At 39.4% G+C, this 20,738-nt stretch overlaps 1 protein-coding gene across 5 annotated transcripts in view; it reads left to right on the forward strand.

Annotated features, from left to right (window-relative positions):
* LOC102924344 (phospholipid-transporting ATPase ABCA3-like) overlaps positions 1–20,738 on the forward strand; it is an 88,225-nt gene that overhangs the window by 59,253 nt on the left and 8,234 nt on the right. For all 5 annotated transcript variants that reach the window (XM_006985720.4, XM_076551402.1, XM_076551397.1 and 2 more), the window contains 6 exons: positions 115–331; positions 3,566–3,739; positions 9,602–9,780; positions 11,853–11,978; positions 12,200–12,394; positions 19,732–19,919. In XM_006985720.4, coding sequence (XP_006985782.1) covers positions 115–331; positions 3,566–3,739; positions 9,602–9,780; positions 11,853–11,978; positions 12,200–12,394; positions 19,732–19,919 — 1,079 coding nt within the window. The remainder of the gene's footprint in view (positions 1–114; positions 332–3,565; positions 3,740–9,601; positions 9,781–11,852; positions 11,979–12,199; positions 12,395–19,731; positions 19,920–20,738) is intronic.

The raw sequence follows: 20,738 nt of genomic DNA on the forward strand, positions 1-20,738 counted from the left end.
GAGACAGAGACAGAGAGAGACAGAGAGAGACAGAGACAGAGAGACAGAGAGAGAGACAGAGACAGAGACAGAGAGACCTTGGCCTAACTTTTGTCTCTGTCCCCTCTGTTTCAGGTTGTGTTCAAATACTGCAAAATTGATATTTATGTTACAGACTACCACATTCTGGAAACAATGCTAATCCTCACACTGTTCGGATGGTCTGCCATTCCCCTCACATACCTGATGAGCTTCCTGTTTTCTAAAAGCACCTCTGCCTACATCAAGCTTATCATGTTCAATTATGTCTCTGGCATTTTCAGTATCTTGATAGATACTGTAATAGTATCCCGTAAGTGTGAGCATTTCACAAAATGTCCCCTTCCCTGGAGATGGCAATAAATAAATCAGTAGCAGCAACAGGCCCAAAGAGATGGACATTAGTAGACAGTTAAGTTCTAGGGTTTGGGATACATCTGTACTAAGTATATCTCAATAATCTTTCTTGAGTTTCTATGATCATGTTACCCAGAATCCTTGTATTAAAGCCAAGACCCAACCTGAGCTTCAGGTCCTCAATAGAACCTCTCTATCACTTCCAATAGTTTAAATTCAATGATTCTGTAGTAATTTCAGAGTTTGGGGTATACACTGAGATCTCTTAACCTTTGGAATTGATTTAATGCAGGGTGAGAGATACATATCTAGTTTCATTTTCTACATGTAGACATCCATTTTTCCTAGCACCATTTGTTGAAAATGCTGTGGGTTTTTTTTCTTCACTGTGTACTTTTGACATTTTTGACAAATATCAGAAGGCTGGTAGTTACATGGAACTTTTATACCCAATTTCAGAAAATTCAGGATTATTTGACCTGGATAGATACAGAAACAAGTATTTTCCTTAAGAATTCATCAGTACTTACATACATTTTGTTCTAAAAGTATAGTAACAATGTGAGAAAAAACAAAAAACATTGGTAGTTTGTTTTAAATAATTTCAGATGACTATGGTCCCAGGTGAGTAATAAAAACACAAATTCCCTGGCTTCCTGATAATCTCAGAGTTAAATTCCATATAAATAAGATTTTAAATTTTTCATTTGTTTTTACTTTTGTGTATGTGTGTCTGTTTGTCTGTGTATACTATGTGCATACAGATGTCTCTGTAGACAAGAAAAGGCCATCAAACCCCTAGAACTAGAGATACAGGTGGTTGTAAGTCACTATGTGGGTACTGGGAACTGAACTTAGGTCCTCTACAAGATTAATCAGCTCTTAACTGCTGAGCCATCTATCCATCCCCAAAGAAAATACTGAAGTAAAAGAACCAAACCTGAATATACTTCAAACCTAAATATATAGTGTATACTTTAAAATGTACACAATAACAGAGTCGCAGAGTATAAACAAATAATAAAACACTCAAAACAAATAGATTTATTTAAATGAAAATAATTAAACTCAAGTATGGTTAGGCAGGAAGAAACCATTCTAGGGTTATATTGCACATCAAGGTGATTACTCTTCATAATAATATATAATTAAATATTTAAGAGATTATTTTAAATAATCTCACCACAAATGAAAATATTTGATGTGAGGAGTACTCTATTCTTATTTGATCATTCCATAGTATGTACATCTATCATAGCATATATTATTCCATAAGTATATACAATTATTTCAAGTCAATTAAAAATAAAGCTAAAATGGCTTCTGCAGACTAGAGTTTTAAAATATCCGTAGTTAAAGTGAGAATAGGTTAAAGATTAACACAAAAGAAATATACTTAAGCTATCCCATGACATAGAAATAACAAAAAACATGAAAATTTAAAATCATTGGAGGATACAGAGGTTCTAATATATAGCCAAATAAAGTTTAGAAAGAAATTGTAAAGGACAAAGAATTAGTATTTGAAACTTTAAAATGTCTGGGCTCCAACAAGTGAGACTGTGGGGCCTTAAGACTAAAGGAATACCACAGCCACAACCACAGCCCAAAGCTGAACCAGAAAGGGACGTTTCTGAATGTCCAGTGTCACCGCTAAAGCAACACTTAAAAGTTTAACTTGCAAAGCACAATGTGTCTAGTCCAGAAGGAGGAAGCAAGCAGAGAGGGTAGAGCAAAGTGGGAAACAGTAAACAGAGAGCAATATGACAGTAATTATTAGCCCAGAACACCAGTACTAGAGCTAAGTGACAAAGCAGGATCATTAGATAAATGACAAGGTTGGCAGTATGGATTCTCCCAGCCCAAGTTCTAGGTTCATGCTGTTTACAAGAAGCACAGCTTCAGAAACCAACATACACAAAGTAAGTAGTCACAAAAGATGTGTATATAGAAAATGAAAATTTGAACTGTTATAGTAATATGAGCAAATGTATTTTCATGTTAAAATTATAGGAGACACAGAGGATTACAATGTGATAATAGATTCACTTTAGCGTAAATTGCTAAGAATTCTAAAATTTTATTTACTTGACAATATAATCAGGAAGTAAACATACTCAGAATTACCAGAACTACTCCAAGTAGCTGCAAAAACACACTAGCATAAAAGAAGTTTTTCTACACCTTTCTTAGGACTGATGGACAAGACAGTAGGGAGAGGTTGACAAATGGTACCTACGGAGCAAACCATTCACTGAGGTTAATGAACACACTGTTTCATGATATCTAAAAAGCTGAGTAGATGGTGCACTGTCCAGGCTAATACATAAGGGGAAATGTCTTCATCACTATGCTGCTGCATTACAAATCAGCAGCAGAAGGTAATGGAAAAAGAATACACTCCTGAGAACTGAAACATGAGCCAAGGAACAGTGACAGGAAGTAAGAACTACTCAGGGAGCTGAAGCCACTCTCTGCAGCCAAATGGCTATTTGGAAAAACTGTATAGTTCTAATTATTAATGTTGTGAAGGCTAAAATTTAATGGCCATACAACTTCAAAAGGAATAACATTCAAAGCAAGAAGAATTACGGACAAAAAGAAGTAAAAATTAACTGAATAGAAAGTGAACATACTGGGCAGATACACTCCCCCACAGGGCCATCAGTTGTTGAAAGGACTTGAGAAACAGATATAATGACAAGTGGATTAGAAAACAGTAAACAGGTGTATACACAGTTGCTGTACCATTGGAAACATCCTAAAAATAAATTAAGGGTGGAAGGGAGGGAGGGAGGGAGGGAGGGAAGGAGGGAGGGAAAAAATGTCCTCATACACATGACAAGCCTGGGCCAACAAACACGAAAACTTGTACTTCTTAAAGTGCAATTTACTAAACCAGATTTCAGAAAAGGCAGGAAATCGGAAATGTACTATAAGCATCAAGTACTTAGCTAAAATTCTTTTCATAGAGGAAGTACTAGCCACAGGTAGCTCTACTTTACCAAAAAGACTTTCCAGAATTCTGTAATCATTGGCACATACTCAAGCTATAAACGATGCCAAAACCTATTAGCAAGATAATCACGTGGGTTTCAGTTCCCTGAGCTTGATTTGAGCGTTCTTAGGGGACTTCTTATCGTGGAGTGGTTCATTTCCTCTTACATAACCTGTTCTTGTCACCTTTTAGAATTACCAACCACCATGTCTAACACCACCAAAACCTTCCTGCTCAACACGTTGCTGCTCTTTCCCACATACAACCTTGGGAAGTGCATTGGTGACTACACTGTCATTTACCAGAGGAAAATACAGTGCATCCAGAAAAATAATGTCCCTAATTACCTGAATTGTAGCAAAGAAAGTAAGTATATTTGGAGATGTCTAAGTCTCTAGGCTATCAGATGCCAAAAGCATGGATGGGATGAGGAACCTGCTTATCTTTCAAAGGAACAGTCTTAATTCACAAACCATTTTCACTAGGCAGGCCTGTAACTACTTGGAACACTGACACAAGATTGTGAGGTGGGGTCTCAAGTTCAAGGTCATCCTGGGCGACTTAGCACAACTGTCATAAAGGCTGTGGCTCTAACTCAGTGGCAGCATGCATTTCTGGTATGCATATGTCCCTAGATTTGGTACACAGCCTAGGGAGATGAGGGTAGTGAATGTGGTATCAAAATCAAGTCCAAGTTAAACTTAAAGGCCTGTGATCATACAGGGAAAAAGATCTACTAGGAATCAGCTGTCTGTGAGCTTTACATCTTCCCAATAAACTCAAGTTATGGTTTTTTGTATTCAATTAAAAACACTGACTTTTTGCCTGTGTCACACAGCATTTTTTGCATGTGTGTGTATATACATACATATATATGTGTATATGCATATATGTATGTATATATGTGTGTATATATATATATGTGCATATTTACATGTTAATATGCAAGTGGAGGCCAGAGGTTGCCCCTGGGTGCCTTCCTGGGTCACTCCCCACATTGTTTAATGAGACAGTGTTTCATTCTGAAAACACAGCTCACCAATTTGGCTAGTCTATGTAGCCAGCTTGCCCTTGCCATGCCCGCTGGACATTTACATGTGGTAGGTGGAATATGGTCCTCACACTTGCAAGGCAATTGTGTTATCCATTGAGTCACCTCCCTATCCCCTGTCACTCAGCTTTTATGGACCAGAACTTCCATAGGGGACGGAGCTTCTAGGGGAAAGATCTGTACTGTAACTGCATTATATTTGCTTTTGTTATACCACTGTCCCATATAATTGCACACCCTCGCCAGTCCACAGCTTATAAAGGAGCAGGCAAAACCCATTTCCAGTGTCTAATAGAGTAGTACCTGGTGAATTAAAGTAGGCAGCAGCTGTTTAGGTGAAGAAATCAGTACAATGTAGGGTGAAAGGCCAGAAACAAAAGCAAGAAGAAAAAAAAAGAATTGTGGTAAAAGAAAGCATAGAATGACTCACTGACCTTGGGAATCCCTTATGGTGGAAAGCATCACTCAATATGTAATTCTGAAAATGTCTTATTTGCGGGAGAATGGGGAAGGGAAAGAGTGTTTAATAAGGTCGGTCATATGTAAAACAATCATGAGTAGCCTCAGAGGGCATCCCAGTACTCCAACTGGGTCAACTGTACAGAAAATAAGCACCAAGGGTTGGTATGGTTGGGTCTCGGTGAAATCTGGTAACATTTTCATGCGGAAATATACGAGGGATCCAGTTTCATCATAACAGCACCTAACATTTGTTATTTTCCTTCCCATTTATCATGGCCATCTTAGCAGGTGTTGAATCTCATTTAGGTTTTGATTTGTCTTTCCCTAATGTCTAGTGACATAGCCTCTTTCCATGTACCTATTGCCCACATGGGTATCTTTTCTCTTGTAAAAAGTTCTTTGCTCATTTTTAGTTGGGCCCCTTGTTTTTATATATTCTAGACACTAGATGTCCCTTTGATATGTGACTTATAAACATTTTCTTCAGTTCTGTGATCTGCTTCTCTTTCTTTGATGCCCAATAGTTTTAATGTAATTATGTAGGACAGTGGCAAAATCAAGTGTAATACAATTACTATGCAGATGAAGCCTGGCTTCTCTACTGTTTCAGTGATTGTCCCTGAGGTTTTTAGGTGTTATAGCAAAACAACAAAGCTGTCACAATTAGCCCTATACTTCCTCTAAGAGTTTTATGGGTATAGCTGTACTGCTTGTAGTTGGTTTTTTTTTTTTTTAAATAAAGACTGCATTCTGTGGTCTCATGCTTTGGTTATTTAATACATTGAGGGAGGTGTTGATCATGGTTTCATGGGGTTATTTCATTCCATCTAAACTTTCAATTTTATTGGGGTAAGTTTATTCAGAATACCTTAGGATAGTTTTAGCATCTGTAATATCCTGTTGCCACTTGACTTGTGTGTGTGTGTATGTGTGTGTGTGTGTGTGTGTGTGTGTGTGTGTGTGTACACATGTTGTTATGTTTTCTGAGATTACAACTCCACTGCTACCAGCAATAAATTCAGCCACAAGGGCCACAGCCTGGGGGGATTCTCTTCCCTCAAGCTACTAAGGGAAACTTTATCTAAATCTAAAGAACTCACATTCAACGGTTCAGGTGGAATTCTGCTCTCTCAGAAAGACTGAATAGGAAGTAGCTAACCTTCTCCCTTTGCTGCGTCTTCCAAAAAAAACCAGCGTCCTTCTTCAGGCCCACTTAAAAAACCCTTGCTACACGTGGTTCCTCCTTACCACTTCCTCACACCTACTTTCTGACTCAACCTCCTGCTCCCAGGTTAACTTTATTTAATCAAACACATCTTTGAATTTTTAACAAAAGCAGTATGAAAAACTGCAACACACTTTAAAATAATACTCCCCAACAGGTACGCACATGTATTTTGTTGGGGGCACATGAATGGAGGTCAGAAAACAACTTATAAAACTCATAATTATCAGTTCTTCTACAAAGTAGACCCTGAGGTCAAGCTCAGGTCATCAGGTTTGGTGTCAAGTGCCTTTATTCAATCAGCCATCTTGCTGGCCCTTCTTTTTATTCTTGATCAACCCTGAAATGGTTTATCAATTTTATCAGACTTGTCAGAAAATAAGCTTTCAATTTTATTGATTCATTTTGTGTTTGTTTCCAATGTATTGACTTGTGTGTTTTATTATGTTCTGTGTTGGGAGACTAACTGTCTAAGATCATAAGAAAATTTAATAAGCTATTTATTGTTAATATGTTTATGCTCTTTCATGATTAGCATTATTTCCATGTAGCTTAGGGTAAATCAACATTTCTTCTGCTTATATTATGAGAACTAACAGAGTTTATGGTTTGTTGTATTGGGAAAGTTATAGTTACTATAGTGATGAAACACCATGACAAAAAGCAAGTTGTGGAGGAAAGGATTTATTAGGCTTACACTTCTACATGGTTGTTCATCATTGAAGGAAGTCAGGGCGGGAACCTGGAGGCAGGAGCTAGTGCAGAGGCCATGGAGGAATGCTGCTTACTGCCTTGCTCCCCGTGGCTTGCTCAGCCTGCTTTCTTACAGAACCAGGAGCACCACTCACAATAGGCTGGGCCCTCCCACTTTGATCACTAATAAGAAAATGCCCTACAGCCTGAGCTTATGGAGGCGTTTTTTCAATTGAGGCTTTGTTATTTTTCCTCCAGCACAGTAGCTGCACTTGAATCCACTGCTGTTTCATCCAATAACTGTGCTCCACAGTTACCGGCCACTTCTCAGGTAGTGGCCTGATGAGACTTTTATGTCCTACTGGATCTGTCTCCTGTGGCTGTAGTTTTTCACTAAATCTCTATTGTTCTATTTATCAATAAGACTCAGGAGTCAGAGGCTGGAGTGAAAACCTACTAGCTCAGAGAGGTTGAGGAACAACTAGCTGACCTCTCTTTGCTGGCATCTCAGAAAGAGAACATCCTTCTACTCTGCCAAACCAAAAAAGATCACCACACTCAAAGTCCCACCCTACTACTTCCTGTGTGTCTCTCTATCTTCCAGACTCCCTCTGACTCTCTGATTACTTTCTGTCAACTAGTTGCTGGTTCCACCTCCTGACTCAAGGTTGATTTTATTTAATTGACACAAATATCCCACAACAAGGCTCCTTCCTTTCCAAAGATTCTAGCTTGTATCAAGTGGACATAAAACTAGCCAGCATGCTTGAAAAGAAAAAAATGAGGAAGGAGAAACTGTAGTAAGGATGTATTTCATGAAAGAAAAAGAAAAACTTTAAAGGCAGAATTGTCTCTTAGAGACTTGAGGTTGTGCAAAAAGATGAAAACAAATAGCATCAATTCAGGACACTGGAGAACACAAAGCCTACCAGGGAATGAGAAGACTGTCCACACTACACTCGCTCCCCAACCTCACAGGGAGCAGTGGGTACAAGTCTGTTCTTCATTCTACAAAGAGACATGGCTTCCATAATCCACACACCCAAGAGGTCTTCCCAGACTGATTAGCACCATTCCACAGAATGGCTGGGGTGCTGATGATCTGTGAAACAATCATTCCCAGCAAAAAGAAGAAGTCAACATCATTCAAAAGGCATAGAAGGCAAAAAAAAGTACAAACACAAGACATATAATAAAATATTCTTTTCAAAAAACCTATATAGGCAGTTCATTTGCAAATTCTCTTATAGTATCAGAGTATGGAGGTGGGGTAAATGTGGCAAAATACCTATATTAATACCTGATGAAGGGAGCTATGATTATTCTGATGTTGTTTCTATTTCACTTCTCATTTCAGAATTGTAGAAATTATAACATAAGGAGAACACAGTTTCCAGAAGTCAGCACAAATGTACAATTTCAAACTGTTCATATTTAGAATTAATATGTTGTTACTTTAAGGATACATAATTGACCCACTTATATGTAGATAAAAATGCATACAATTTATGGGCACCCTTGGGGGTGGAAAAGTGAGGGAGCAGGTAAGCATGTGTGGACTTCACTTGAAGGAACCGGGCACACAGATGTCACTATGATGTTATGCCTAATATGTGAATGTATGCAGCTTATTAGCTTTGCGATGAATCAAGTGTTTTAAAACCATAATTCTAAAGTGTAAGAAATGAAAAAAAACTACTAAGAATACTAAACATGATGGTCTCTTAAAAAATCAGTTTTCCTAATAAGTTATTAGATTTTATAATAAATTAATGTAGCTGCTGAATTCAAAATAAATGAAAAACACAAGATTCAAATGTATTTATACATGCACTGCAAACATTTATGGGATATGATTCTTTAAAAAAAAGTCTAGGGTCCACAGTGTCTCAGTAGGCAAAGGTACTTGTCACACAAGCCTGGTGATCTGAGTTTAGTCCCTGGGACCCACACAAAGATAGAACAAAGTTGTCTTCTGACCTCCACACTCATATTATTGTGTATGTTCATGTGTACACGCACATGCACACACACTGGCACATATGCATGTACACATTAATTAAAAAGTGTAAGGAGGAGTCCAAGGACCCAAAATGGAGCAATTTGGGCAATAAAAATAGAGTTGTATTATAGGTCAATATGTAGAAAGAGATTATTAGCCTACTTTTATTTAAACATGGAAACTCTGATATTTATTTTTTATTTCTATTTGTTATATCCAAATGCATTTATTTAAATTTGATATTCCAATGCTCAGTATGGAAAAGTGGGAGAAGGAAGAGGTGTACAGCAGAGAGAGATAATAATATAACATCAAATAGATACTCAAGTCAATATTAGTAGAACTAATTCACACAGATAATATATACCTCATTTTCAATATGATGAAAGGGCACCTCCATGGGCTTCCTTTCCAAAGATGGCAACACCACCATAATCATGAACAGGAATATAATCACAGCCAAGAAATTGCAGATAACTACTAAGGATAATGTATCTTGAATTGGAACGTGGAACAGAAAAGAGACATTACATTAAAAGCTAGGAAATGTGACTGAATCTGGTACTATATTCTTACTATGTTACTATGCAATATACTAATGAGGGTCAGTCTTCAAAGTTTTTCTCTCAAACTGCATTTTCAGAGCAGGATAAACACTCCTCAAGCTCTGAATACTGTGTCTAAGTTTAGCCCAACATCTCACTTTATCCTGTTTCTTATTTGGTGTTTTATTGTGTCAGTGTTGCACAATAAGATTAAGTGTGATACCTTCATCTTTCTCCCCTCCATCCTCAGGTATTGAAAGGAATATTTATTCTTTAAAGGAGCATATGATCAGAAAGTATTTAATTGCTATGAGCATCACAGGCTTAGTTTTCCTTCTCTTCATTTTCTTTTGGGAAAATATTGTTTGGAAATTAAGAATGCTTATCCATCAATACATTTACTTTGGAGTTTACAAGAAATACAAGACAGTAAGTACTTAAGCATGGAACAAGCCAAAAAAAAAATAGGTGCTGTATATTACTACCTCAGTTAATAGAGAAAAATAACAGTGTCTACTGGAATGGCCATCCTTTAAGTCCTGCTGAGGTATTACCTACAATAAAGTACATTCATTTTGATTATCATTTTGAAGAGCTAGAGTTTGAGTTTTTCTTTATGAATTTTATCTATTGCTGACAACTTTCTCTTGCATTCAGTCTTTTATATTTACTTTTCTAATTTCCTTTGTTCTACTCACTTTCAGTTTTTCTTCTCCTTTGTTAGTTTCCCGATTTCTTTTTAGCAAGCTTAAAGTCATGGCTCTTAAAGCTCTCATTGATTCTAACATGAGCATTTAACAATATATACATCAAACCATATATGGTGATATGGGTCTATAGTTCCAGCTACTCAGGAGCCTGAAACAAGAGGATCACAAGTTCAAGGCACTCCTGGGCTACAGAGGGAGTTCAAGACCAACCTAGGTAACTTAGACACTGTCTCAAAAGTGGAAAGTAATAATGTAGGCTCCTAGGTAAGATGACAGAGCTGTTTCCACGTGACTGGGGTAAGGAAAAGTTAGTATAAGAAAGAGTAGATTGTACTCCAAAGGCTGAAAGAGGCAATTGGAGAAATTCATGAAGGTCATGACATGACAGTACAGCTAAAGAATACCAAGGTAAAGATGGGTACCCATGAAAGAGAGGGAACCAAGCCACATGCAGCTCCAGACATTTGGCTTCTTGGTGGGGGAGCAAAAGCTTCATCTAAAAGGCAAGCCAAGTAATGCAACTGAAGACACTGGCAGTTCCGAATGAGATTTGACACGAATCTAGTTCTTTTGGGTGGTAATCAGAATCCTACAGCTTCCATTCCTGGTTTTACAAAATGATGGTTGTGATAGAGGGTTCATCCTCAAAGACCTTCATACACAACTACCTACAAAAAGCACAAGCTAGCCTGGGACTCACATTCTCCTGCCTCTACCTCCCAGGTGCTGAGGTTACCAGTGTTCTACACCATGCTCATCTAATTCCCTTTTAGATCTTCAAAGTTTACTTATTACCACATTTTTAAAATGCATTTTCTTTTTTGAGACAGGGACTTACTATGTAGCCCCAGGTAGCCTGGAACTCACAATGTGGACCAGGCCTTCAATTTACAGAGATTAGCTTGCCTCTCTGCCTCCTAAGTGCTGTTATTAAAGGCATCAAAGATTTATTTATTTTTATTTATGTATATGTATGTGACTTTGTGAATGCATGTGTCCCACATGTGTGCAAGAGCCTGTGGAGGCCAGCAGAGGTGTTAGCTCCCCGGGAACTGGAGTTAGAAGTGGTTGTCAGTTGCCATGCAGGTCTTGGGGAACTGAACCTGGGTCTTCTGCAAGAGCAGTAAGTACTCTTAATTGCTGAGCCATCTTTCCATCCCCATTACCATGTGTTTCAGTTTCCCTGATCTCTTTGGATAAATTCCATCCTTAGGTTCAGGTGACAAGATAACTTCTCTGCATGTTTATTTTTTGCTAAAAATATTTTGTCTCACATGATCTATCCCGATTAGTTTCCCCTTCCCCTACTCCAAGCTCCTTCCCACTTCCCCTCCCATCCAGATCCACCCCCTTTCTCTCTCATTAGAAAACAAATAGGCTTCTAAATGATTATAATAAGATATAAATATAATAAAATAAAAACAAAGCAATCAGAATAGGACAAAACAGAAGGAAAAGAGCTAAAGAAAAGGCACAAGACACAGAAACAGATACAGCGATCCAAACAGATGCCCATCAGTGTTTTAAAGTTTTGAGTCATTCTTTAGAGCACACAAATTCATGGTTTCTACCTTGAGAATAGCTTTTCCCTCTGTTGGCTCCCCACCTTCATTTCTGTGATGAACTACTTGTTACTTTTGGATGTGACCACTGAAATAATACTCAGAAGCCCCTTGGAAATTGCTCAAAGCATCCATTTAGACGTGTTTAGATTTCACAAACCTACTACATTTAGGACAGATGCCTCTAACAAGATATCCACATGTATGATTCTTGTCTTAAAAAATACAGGATATAATTTCCAAGGAATTATCTGGGGAATCTGAAGATAAAGATGTAGAAAATGAGAGAAAGAAAATTCTACACCAGCCTGAAGAGTTTCTGAATTCCCCAGTTCTTATTAAGGAGCTCACAAAGGTAAGGGTATTCCATGGCACTCATATTCTGCCTTCAGCCCCATCAAAAGAACACTGTGGGCATCAGTCTCACTATGGTTCTTCAGGACCTTTGAAAACTCTTCTGTGAACTTCTTGTGACACTATCTGAGGGCATGACCACTTTGTCCATGATATTTCTTTATATAACCTACAGATATCCTTTACTAAATTGTGTTGTGTTGTGTGTGTGTTTTTTTAAAGATATACTTTAAGTACCCATTCATTCTGGCTGTGAAAAATATTTCCCTTGCTGTCCAAGAGAGGGAGTGCTTTGGATTACTTGGATTCAATGGAGCAGGTAAAACAACTACCTTCCAAATTTTGACTGGAGAAAAAACTCCCACCACTGGAGATGTGTTCATTGATGGCATTAGCATCACCAAGAACATCCTAAAGGTAAGCTATTCCAGGCTAAGAGGTGAACAGAGTGATGACTCTAGATTGCAGGCAGCAGGCAGAATGCTAGGGATAATACACAGCAATGGTGATAGGTACAGATGCTGATGCTGTGGCTTCTGGAGAGGAAAATAAATTTTTAAAGAGAAAGTAAGGTAATAAAAGCATAACCTATGACAAGAGTGTCTTTTGAAACTGTAGGAGTGAAAGGCAAGTTCTCACCACAGTGGAGAAGACAAGTATCCCATGGGGCTGGAAGGGTGTAAGGCAGCGAAAATAAGCAGAGGATGACCTGCCTGTAGGGAGTTAAGCTGCATCCAGGGCCTTGATCCATGTCACTGAGAGCTCTGAAACAAGATGGCCTTTCAGAATGCTTGCAAATCAAAGCAAAACCACCAGCCTTTGTACTGGTGCTGGCTACTGGCTGCAGGAGCTGGAGAAGATGGGCAACTCTAGGAAGAAGTATGCTGAGAGCTTCAAGCAGAAAAGAATGTCAAAGTTTCACATTTCAGAAGTCAACAGCACTTACTTACCAGGCCCCTGAGGAGATAGAAGGGCAGTGTGAACTGCCCACCTGGGACTGTCAGGATGCAAAGGGGATTAGGTGATTTATCATCAGGGAACAAAGCCCAAATTAAGAATCAACATCATGGTCAGAGAATGGACCAAATTTAAAAGGAGACCAGGCACACAAGCCCAACAGAAGCTTGCCAGTGGCTGGCTCTGCATCACAAAATCTGAGTAAATGTTCTCAAGCCTGGGGCATCTTTCCAGTGTGCCATTTGAAATTCTCTCACATTTTATGTGACTGGTGATATTTAATTTGTTTTGTCTTTAAAATGTTCTTTAGCATATCTTCTTATCGTGATGGCAAGAGATGATACAAAATTTACCATCTAATGCATTTCTGAATAATTCTATAATTCAGTGACATTGTACGCATCACCACAGTTTGTCTCTAGAAGTGTTTAGTCATCCCAAACTGAAAAATCTACCCATTAAACAATAACTGTCCATTCCTTCACTCACCCCTTGGGAACCACTGTCCTACTTTCTAACTGTAAGACTCTGACTCTGTTTTAGATATTGTACATAAAAATGTTCCCTTTTGCCTGGCATATTTCAGCTGCCATTGTCTTTAAGGTTAATATATGTATTAGATGTCCACTCCATTGTATAATTACAGGACATTTTGTTTACCCATTCATCTACTATTTGACTACTACAAATAATAATATCACATCAGTATGAAATGTACTAGTCAGCTTTCTATAGCTATAAAAAATACCTTAGTCAACTTGTATTTTAAAAGAGTCATTTTGTGCAGTTTCAAATGTTCAAGGGTATGATTTGCTGGCTCTGTGGCATTTGGTTTTATGGCAAGGTTGCACATCATGACAGGAATGCATGGCAGAACATAACCATATATTTCACCGCCAGGATACAAACAAGAAAATAGGAGACAGGGACCCACTATGCTCAAGAACTTGACCTCTGGATCTCCTACCGGGTCCCACATCATAGAGTCCACAGCCTCCCAATAAGCCAAGCCAGGGAGCCAGCATTCAATACATATCCCAGCCAGAACCATAGCAACAAACACTCATTTGGGTACGCGCTTTAGGTTGTAAAGTATATATTTAGAGATTTGAGTATCATAGTATATTCCACATGAGCTTCACCATCTACATCCTTGTCAGCAACACATAACAGTTGCAATTTCTGTACGTGATGAGCGCTTCTCTTTCTTGTCTCACTGGATTGTTTTATAGTATCCATGCTAATATGTGAAATCATTTCTCACTGCAGTTTTGATTCCCATTTCCCTAAAGATTAGTGATATTGGGCACTTGCTGCCATTTATGTCTTTATTGGGAAAGTGTGTATTCAAGTCCTTTGGATGCTTTTCTGTTGCTGAGCTGGAGTGCTTATGTATTCTATACACTAATCGCTATATGTAAATATTTAACCCATTCTATGAGCTGATGTTTCCCTTCCCTTGTTCTCTAGTATACAAATGATTTTAATTTCTTTTTTTTGTTGTTTTGTTTTGTTTTGTTTTTCGAGACAGGGTTTCTCTGTGTAGCTTTGCGCCTTTCCTGGAACTAACTTGGTATCCCAGGCTGGCCTCGAACTCACAGAGATCCGCCTGGCTCTGCCTCCCAAGTGCTGGGATTAAAGGTGTGCGCCACCACTGCCTGGCCATGATTTTAATTTCATGAAGAACAATTTTTATTTTTTTGTCTGTGGAGTTTGTTACCAGATCCAAAAGTCCATTGCCAAGTCACTATAATGAAGCTCTCTCCATATGGTTTCCTCTAAGAACTTCATAAACTTCTGTATTTAGCTCTTTGATCTATTTTGTGTGACAGGTCCAACTCTGGTCTTCCCAATACCATTTGTTGGAAAGATTATCCTTTACTCATTGGCATCCTTATCAAAATAATTAAGGTATTTGAAAGATGGGGCTGGAAATTTTTATGTAAACCGAACTGGCTTGGAACTCCTGGCACTCCTTCTCCCTCAGCCTTTGGAATGCTGGGTTACAGGCAGGAGCCAGTATGCCAGGCCTAAGGTTCTACTCTTGGTCTTTATTCTGTTGCACTGGCCTATATATCTGCCTTTATTGATAGTACCAGTTGTTTGATTATTGTAACATTTGATACGTTTTTAATTTGAGATGAGTCCTTCAACTTCCTTCTTCATTTTTAAGATATTTTGGGGGACTAGGCTCCCTGAAGATTACAGATTATCTTTAGAATAGGTTTTTCTGTTTTCACAAAAAGGAAATTGTATCATTATAATTTTGATGGTGATGACCTCAAAACTGTAAATTTGGGGGTATTTTTGGCTTCTTAACAATATTAAGTCTTTCAATTCACAAACATGATTTATCTATACACTAGCTTATTTCAGAAGTGTGTTATAGTTTTGAGTGTATAACATTTTAAACTCCTGATTAACCCCTTTCTGCACTTTATTATATTGACTGATGTTATAAATGGAACTGTATTTTTAGAATCCCTTCAGATTATATATTTAGTGAATACAAGTAGAACCAACATTTTTAATATATTAAACATGTTATATTACAAATTAAAAAACATAAAAGTTAACAGATTAAGAAAATGAGGGGTTTGAAGAAAGAAAACTCAAGAAAACAAAATCCATCCAGAGGAGACTTTGATGAAGTAATATGTGAACTTAGAGAAAGAATGACTTTAGTTGCCATGTTCAGGGCCAAGCTGCCATTCAGCTTCCCAGAACACCTGTTCACTGTGAAAACTGCTATTCAGCCAGAGAGGACCTTTAATCAGCCCCCTGCCTCCACACCCCTAGTGCTAGACTAGAGGCATGTTTGATGCCCCCAGCCTGTTTTCTGACTTGGTAGTGTGTTTATAGTGTGTACCTGTTCTCCAGATCCCCCTGCTTTCTACATTTTATCCCTGATCAAGAAAGCACAGAGCCCTGGACTGCTATGAGAGCCATGCAGCTGCAATCTTTGCTCAGAGACAAGCAATCATGGCCTGCATGGTGTGAAGGACCATTTTAATATACTGAGATTTTTAGGTTGTTACTTCAAACCCAAAGGTTAGACATATTGTTAACCATTTTGAAACTAGCCCCAATCCCAAGTTGAGTTCCACAAAGCTTCATATGAACTCCACAGAGCACCCCTTCACATAAAGTCATACATTTCCTTTCCTACCATCTATGGAGAGGACATTGCTGCCTTCTGTGTTTTGTGCATCTCTTTCAAATCACTACCCACCTCTGAGTGGCTTGGGCCAGTCCCTGTGGTAACGCATCAGTCACTACTTTGGGACAACTCCAGCTGTGAGTTCAGCTAGACAGTATAATTATAAATACTTCCACCTGTAGCTTGAATTTTTTCGCCTTGCCCACAGTCAGGACAAATCTCTGTCACCCGCCAGTCCCACAGCCGCTCAGACCCAACCAAATAAACACAGACACTTATATTGCTTGCAAACTGTATGGCCGTGGCAGGCCTCTTGCCAACTGTCCTTATCTTGCTAACTGTGCTTTTATCTTAAATTGATCCATTTCCATACATCTATACCTTGCCATGTGGCTGGTGGCTTACTGGCGTCTTCACATGCTGCTGGTCATGGCAGCGGCTGCAGTGTCTCTGGTCATGGCGGCGGCTGCAGCCTCTCTGGTCATTGCGGCGGCTGCAGCGTCTCCTTCTGCCTTTCTGTCCTTTTATCCTGCCTAGCCACGGCCGATCAGGTTTTATTTATTAACCAATCAGAGCAACTTGACATACAGACCATCCCCCAGCACAGCCAAGTGCAGACCATCTCAAACACCTGCACTCAGGCCCATGGTCCTAATCATCCTCTATACGGACCTGCTGGGTAACACCACAAGGAACCTGAGAATGGGCTCCCACAGGACATACAGAACATCCCACAGCACTTCCCCTTTCTTTTTTTTTTTTTTTTAAAAGGAAGGTTTTAACTTTTACACATCTCCAAAGTCAGCTTGGTATATTTGGGAATTTGGGCGTAGCTTCTCTTAACTACTTCCTGCTGGAGGGGGGCGCTGTATCTTATGGGGACGCAAAGAAAAATTTAGGATCATGGAGTAGTCCGTGAGACTGTATCGTCTGAGCCAGTTGCCCCGAAACGACTCTGGATGCTGGATCATCTGGGCCATGGTGTCATCGGAGACCCTTCAGGGGGTCTTGGCTGGTCAAACCTGATGTATCTCAATCTGGAAAAAATCCATAGCCTCTGGCTTTCTGTAGAGACAAAAACAGAGTCTCCTTTCCAAAGTAACACATCCTTATATCCAAATTTTAAAGTCAAGATATCTTTAATATATACATATTGGTTTAACTCAACATCTTTTACGATCAAATGTTTTTCTGCAGTTAAAAATCCCAAAGACAATATAATCCAAACTCTCTGTGTGATATCCATCTTTACATGGCTTATCAAGTCTCAGAAATAGTGGGTCTACACTTTTATCCAAGCAGCGTGTAGCCCAGAAACCTCTTTTATTTATTTATTTTTTTTACTAGCAAAGGCTAAATCCACCACGCAGCTTAATGTTCCATTTGCAGAGGCCTCATTTCCGCCTTACTGCAGGTTAAGCACACACACCAGGAACCCGCCAGTAACTCAAACCGGCGGCTGCCGCTCATTTGAGAGAGAGAATTAGGAACTGTGGGGCGTTTACCGACGTCACCGTTCCTGGAGAACTTACCGACGTCACCGCTCCGTGTGTTGAGTTCTGAATCCTCTTTACCACCATGCGAGGATTCTTCTCAGATCACACTTTATTGGAGCGCCTCTTGGTTAAGGGACTTTGTCTTTAGTATTTTTTTTTTTTTCATAACACCGGCCTTTATCCCTGTTCATTTGTCCTTTTTCTTTAGTCCCTCTTTTTTTTTTTTTTCTTCCCTTTTTTTCTTTAGCCCTTTTTTTCTTTAGCCCCAAGTTCGGGCGCCAAATGTAGCTTGAATTTTTTCGCCTTGCCCACAGTCAGGACAAATCTCTGTCACCCGCCAGTCCCACAGCCGCTCAGACCCAACCAAATAAACACAGACACTTATATTGCTTGCAAACTGTATGGCCGTGGCAGGCCTCTTGCCAACTGTCCTTATCTTGCTAACTGTGCTTTTATCTTAAATTGATCCATTTCCATACATCTATACCTTGCCATGTGGCTGGTGGCTTACTGGCGTCTTCACATGCTGCTGGTCATGGCAGCGGCTGCAGCCTCTCTGGTCATGGCGGCGGCTGCAGCCTCTCTGGTCATTGCGGCGGCTGCAGCGTCTCCTTCTGCCTTTCTGTCTTTTTATCCTGCCTAGCCACGGCCGATCAGGTTTTATTTATTAACCAATCAGAGCAACTTGACATACAGACCATCCCCCAGCACAGCCAAGTGCAGACCATCTCAGACACCTGCACTCAGGCCCATGGTCCTAATCATCCTCTATACGGACCTGCTGGGTAACACCACAAGGAACCTGAGAATGGGCTCCCACAGGACATACAGAACATCCCACAGCATCCACCCTCTGATTTTACTAAGTCTGATAAACTGAGATATGTTGTATTTTCATTTTTCACTAATCTCTAAATAATTTCTAAATTCTTTTATGGTTTATTTCATAATCCATTCATTGACTAATGAGATCTTTAACTTCTACACCTTTGGAGTTCCCACACCCTGCTCTTATAGTAATGCATGCCTTTGATGTTTCCTTTGGGGGTTATATGCCATTTTCTTGACTTTCCCCACAAGTTCCTTTAGTTACTTTAGCATCAAAGATGGCTATTTCAAAGTCTTTGCCAAGTAGATTTGCCATCAAAAGTTCTTCCAGGTTGGCAGAGTTTCTGATTCCTGCTCCCATCAATGGACTGCATTGTCCATTTCATTGTATGCTTGTCAATTTTGCTAAAAACTGGACTGACAGTGTGGTAACTCTAGCAATTATAGTCTTCCCCGTTCTCTGTTTGATACTGTTTATTGTTTCTGGGGAGTTGTGTTTTGTTGTTTTTTTTTAACCATCTCTGTGCTTAGAATCAGCCTGAGATAGAAGCTGAGGGTCATCATGGGTGTTTTCTGATAATGTCTGAATTATTTTCTGTAATAGGTAATAATTTTCTAATTTTACTTGTGCTAATTGTATTTTTTATTATACCTTTGGTATATGGATCCTAAAGAGAGGTCAAAAGAAAAAAATAAAGGTGTGAGTGGAAAATACATTATTAAGAGCCGTTTTAGCCAGAGAGGAAGGGTTGGCACCATGCCAACTCTACAAGCATGAATAATCTAGGATCGATATTAATTATTTAAGTGCACAGTCTTTTTCTCTAGCTAACTAGGCTGTGTGCACCTACTGGAAACAAATTTAAGTTCTAAAGCACCCATAACTTTTGAGCACCTATTTGCAAAGCTGAGGGTTATCTTTGCTTTTGTTCAGCCTCACTAAGGGACAGGCATGTACAGGGCAGTGCAGGTTGAACAGTAAAGAAAGGATCCATGCTGGCCATGCTCCTTGGAGCCCCTGATTAAGAGGAAGACATACATCTTAACACTCCTTCAAACTGAACGAGACCTGGGACTTGGTTTCTGACTTCTTAATCCCCATGACCATTAGAACTGAATATGAGAACCAGTCACTCCATTAGACTACAATAGAGTCACCAGTTATGATTTTGTAGCCCTTCAAAAAAGAAAAATTCTTGGTAGGACACTTAGAAACATGGTCTGGAGAACCCCAGGCCTCCTGCCTTGTCTATGAATGTCCACGAGGTGCCAGACGGTTTGAGTTTTTCACTTACAGCAATTATTGTAATTAGGTAAGGTCAAAAATTGGCTATTGTCCTCAATTTGATGCTCTGCTGGAATACATGACTGGTCGGGAAATAATGATCATGTATGCAAGAATATGGGGAGTCTCTGAGCATCAGATTCAGCCCTATGTGAACAAGTACTTGAACTCCTTGGATCTGGAGCCCCATTCCAACTATCTTATCAGCACCTACAGGTGAGTCATTATGCCATAGCTTCTTGACTACTGTTGTCATTGATGCACATAATATTTAAGTACCCTGATGTTGGGGGGTTTTGGCTCTTTTTGGGGGCCCACCACCCAGCTTCCAAACAAATCACACATGGAGGCTTATTCTTAATTATGAATGCCTGGCCTTAGCTTGGCTTATTTCTTGCCAGCTTTCCTTAACTTTAAATTAGCCCATTTGTCTTTTGCCTCTGGGCTTTTCCTGTTCTCTTACTTCTATAAATCTTACTCTTACTCCATGTAGCTGGGTGGCTGGCCCCAGAAGTCATCCTTGTTCTCTGGCTACTTCTTCTTTTCCTCCTCCCAGATTTCTCCTTCTATATATTCTCTCTGCCTGCCAGCCCCACCTATCTCTCTCTCCTGCCTTGCTATTGGCCGTTCAGTTCTTTTTTTTTTTTAATATATAAAGATTTATTTATTTATTATGTATACAGCGTGTATAACTGCAGGCCAGAAGAGGGCACCAAATCTCATTACAGATGGTTGTGAGCCACCATGTGGTTGCTGGGAATTGAACTCAGGACCTTTGGAAGAGCAGTCAGTGCTCTTAACCTCTGAGCCATCTCTCCAGCCCCCCGTTCAGTTCTTTATTAGAACATCAGGTGTTTTAGACAGGCAAAGTAACACAGCTTCACCGAGTTAAACTAATACACATAAGCAAAAGTAACATAGCTTAAAATGATCCTCGCCAACAGAACCCTTTGTTCCTGGTGTTTGACACAAGTGCCCAAAGCTCCACCCAAGCTTCTCTGCCACACAATTATCTGATTGTGTTACCATATGTCC

The sequence above is a fragment of the Peromyscus maniculatus genome, chromosome 1 (assembly GCF_049852395.1).
Source record: "Peromyscus maniculatus bairdii isolate BWxNUB_F1_BW_parent chromosome 1, HU_Pman_BW_mat_3.1, whole genome shotgun sequence".
NCBI classification, from domain to species: Eukaryota; Metazoa; Chordata; class Mammalia; order Rodentia; family Cricetidae; genus Peromyscus; species Peromyscus maniculatus.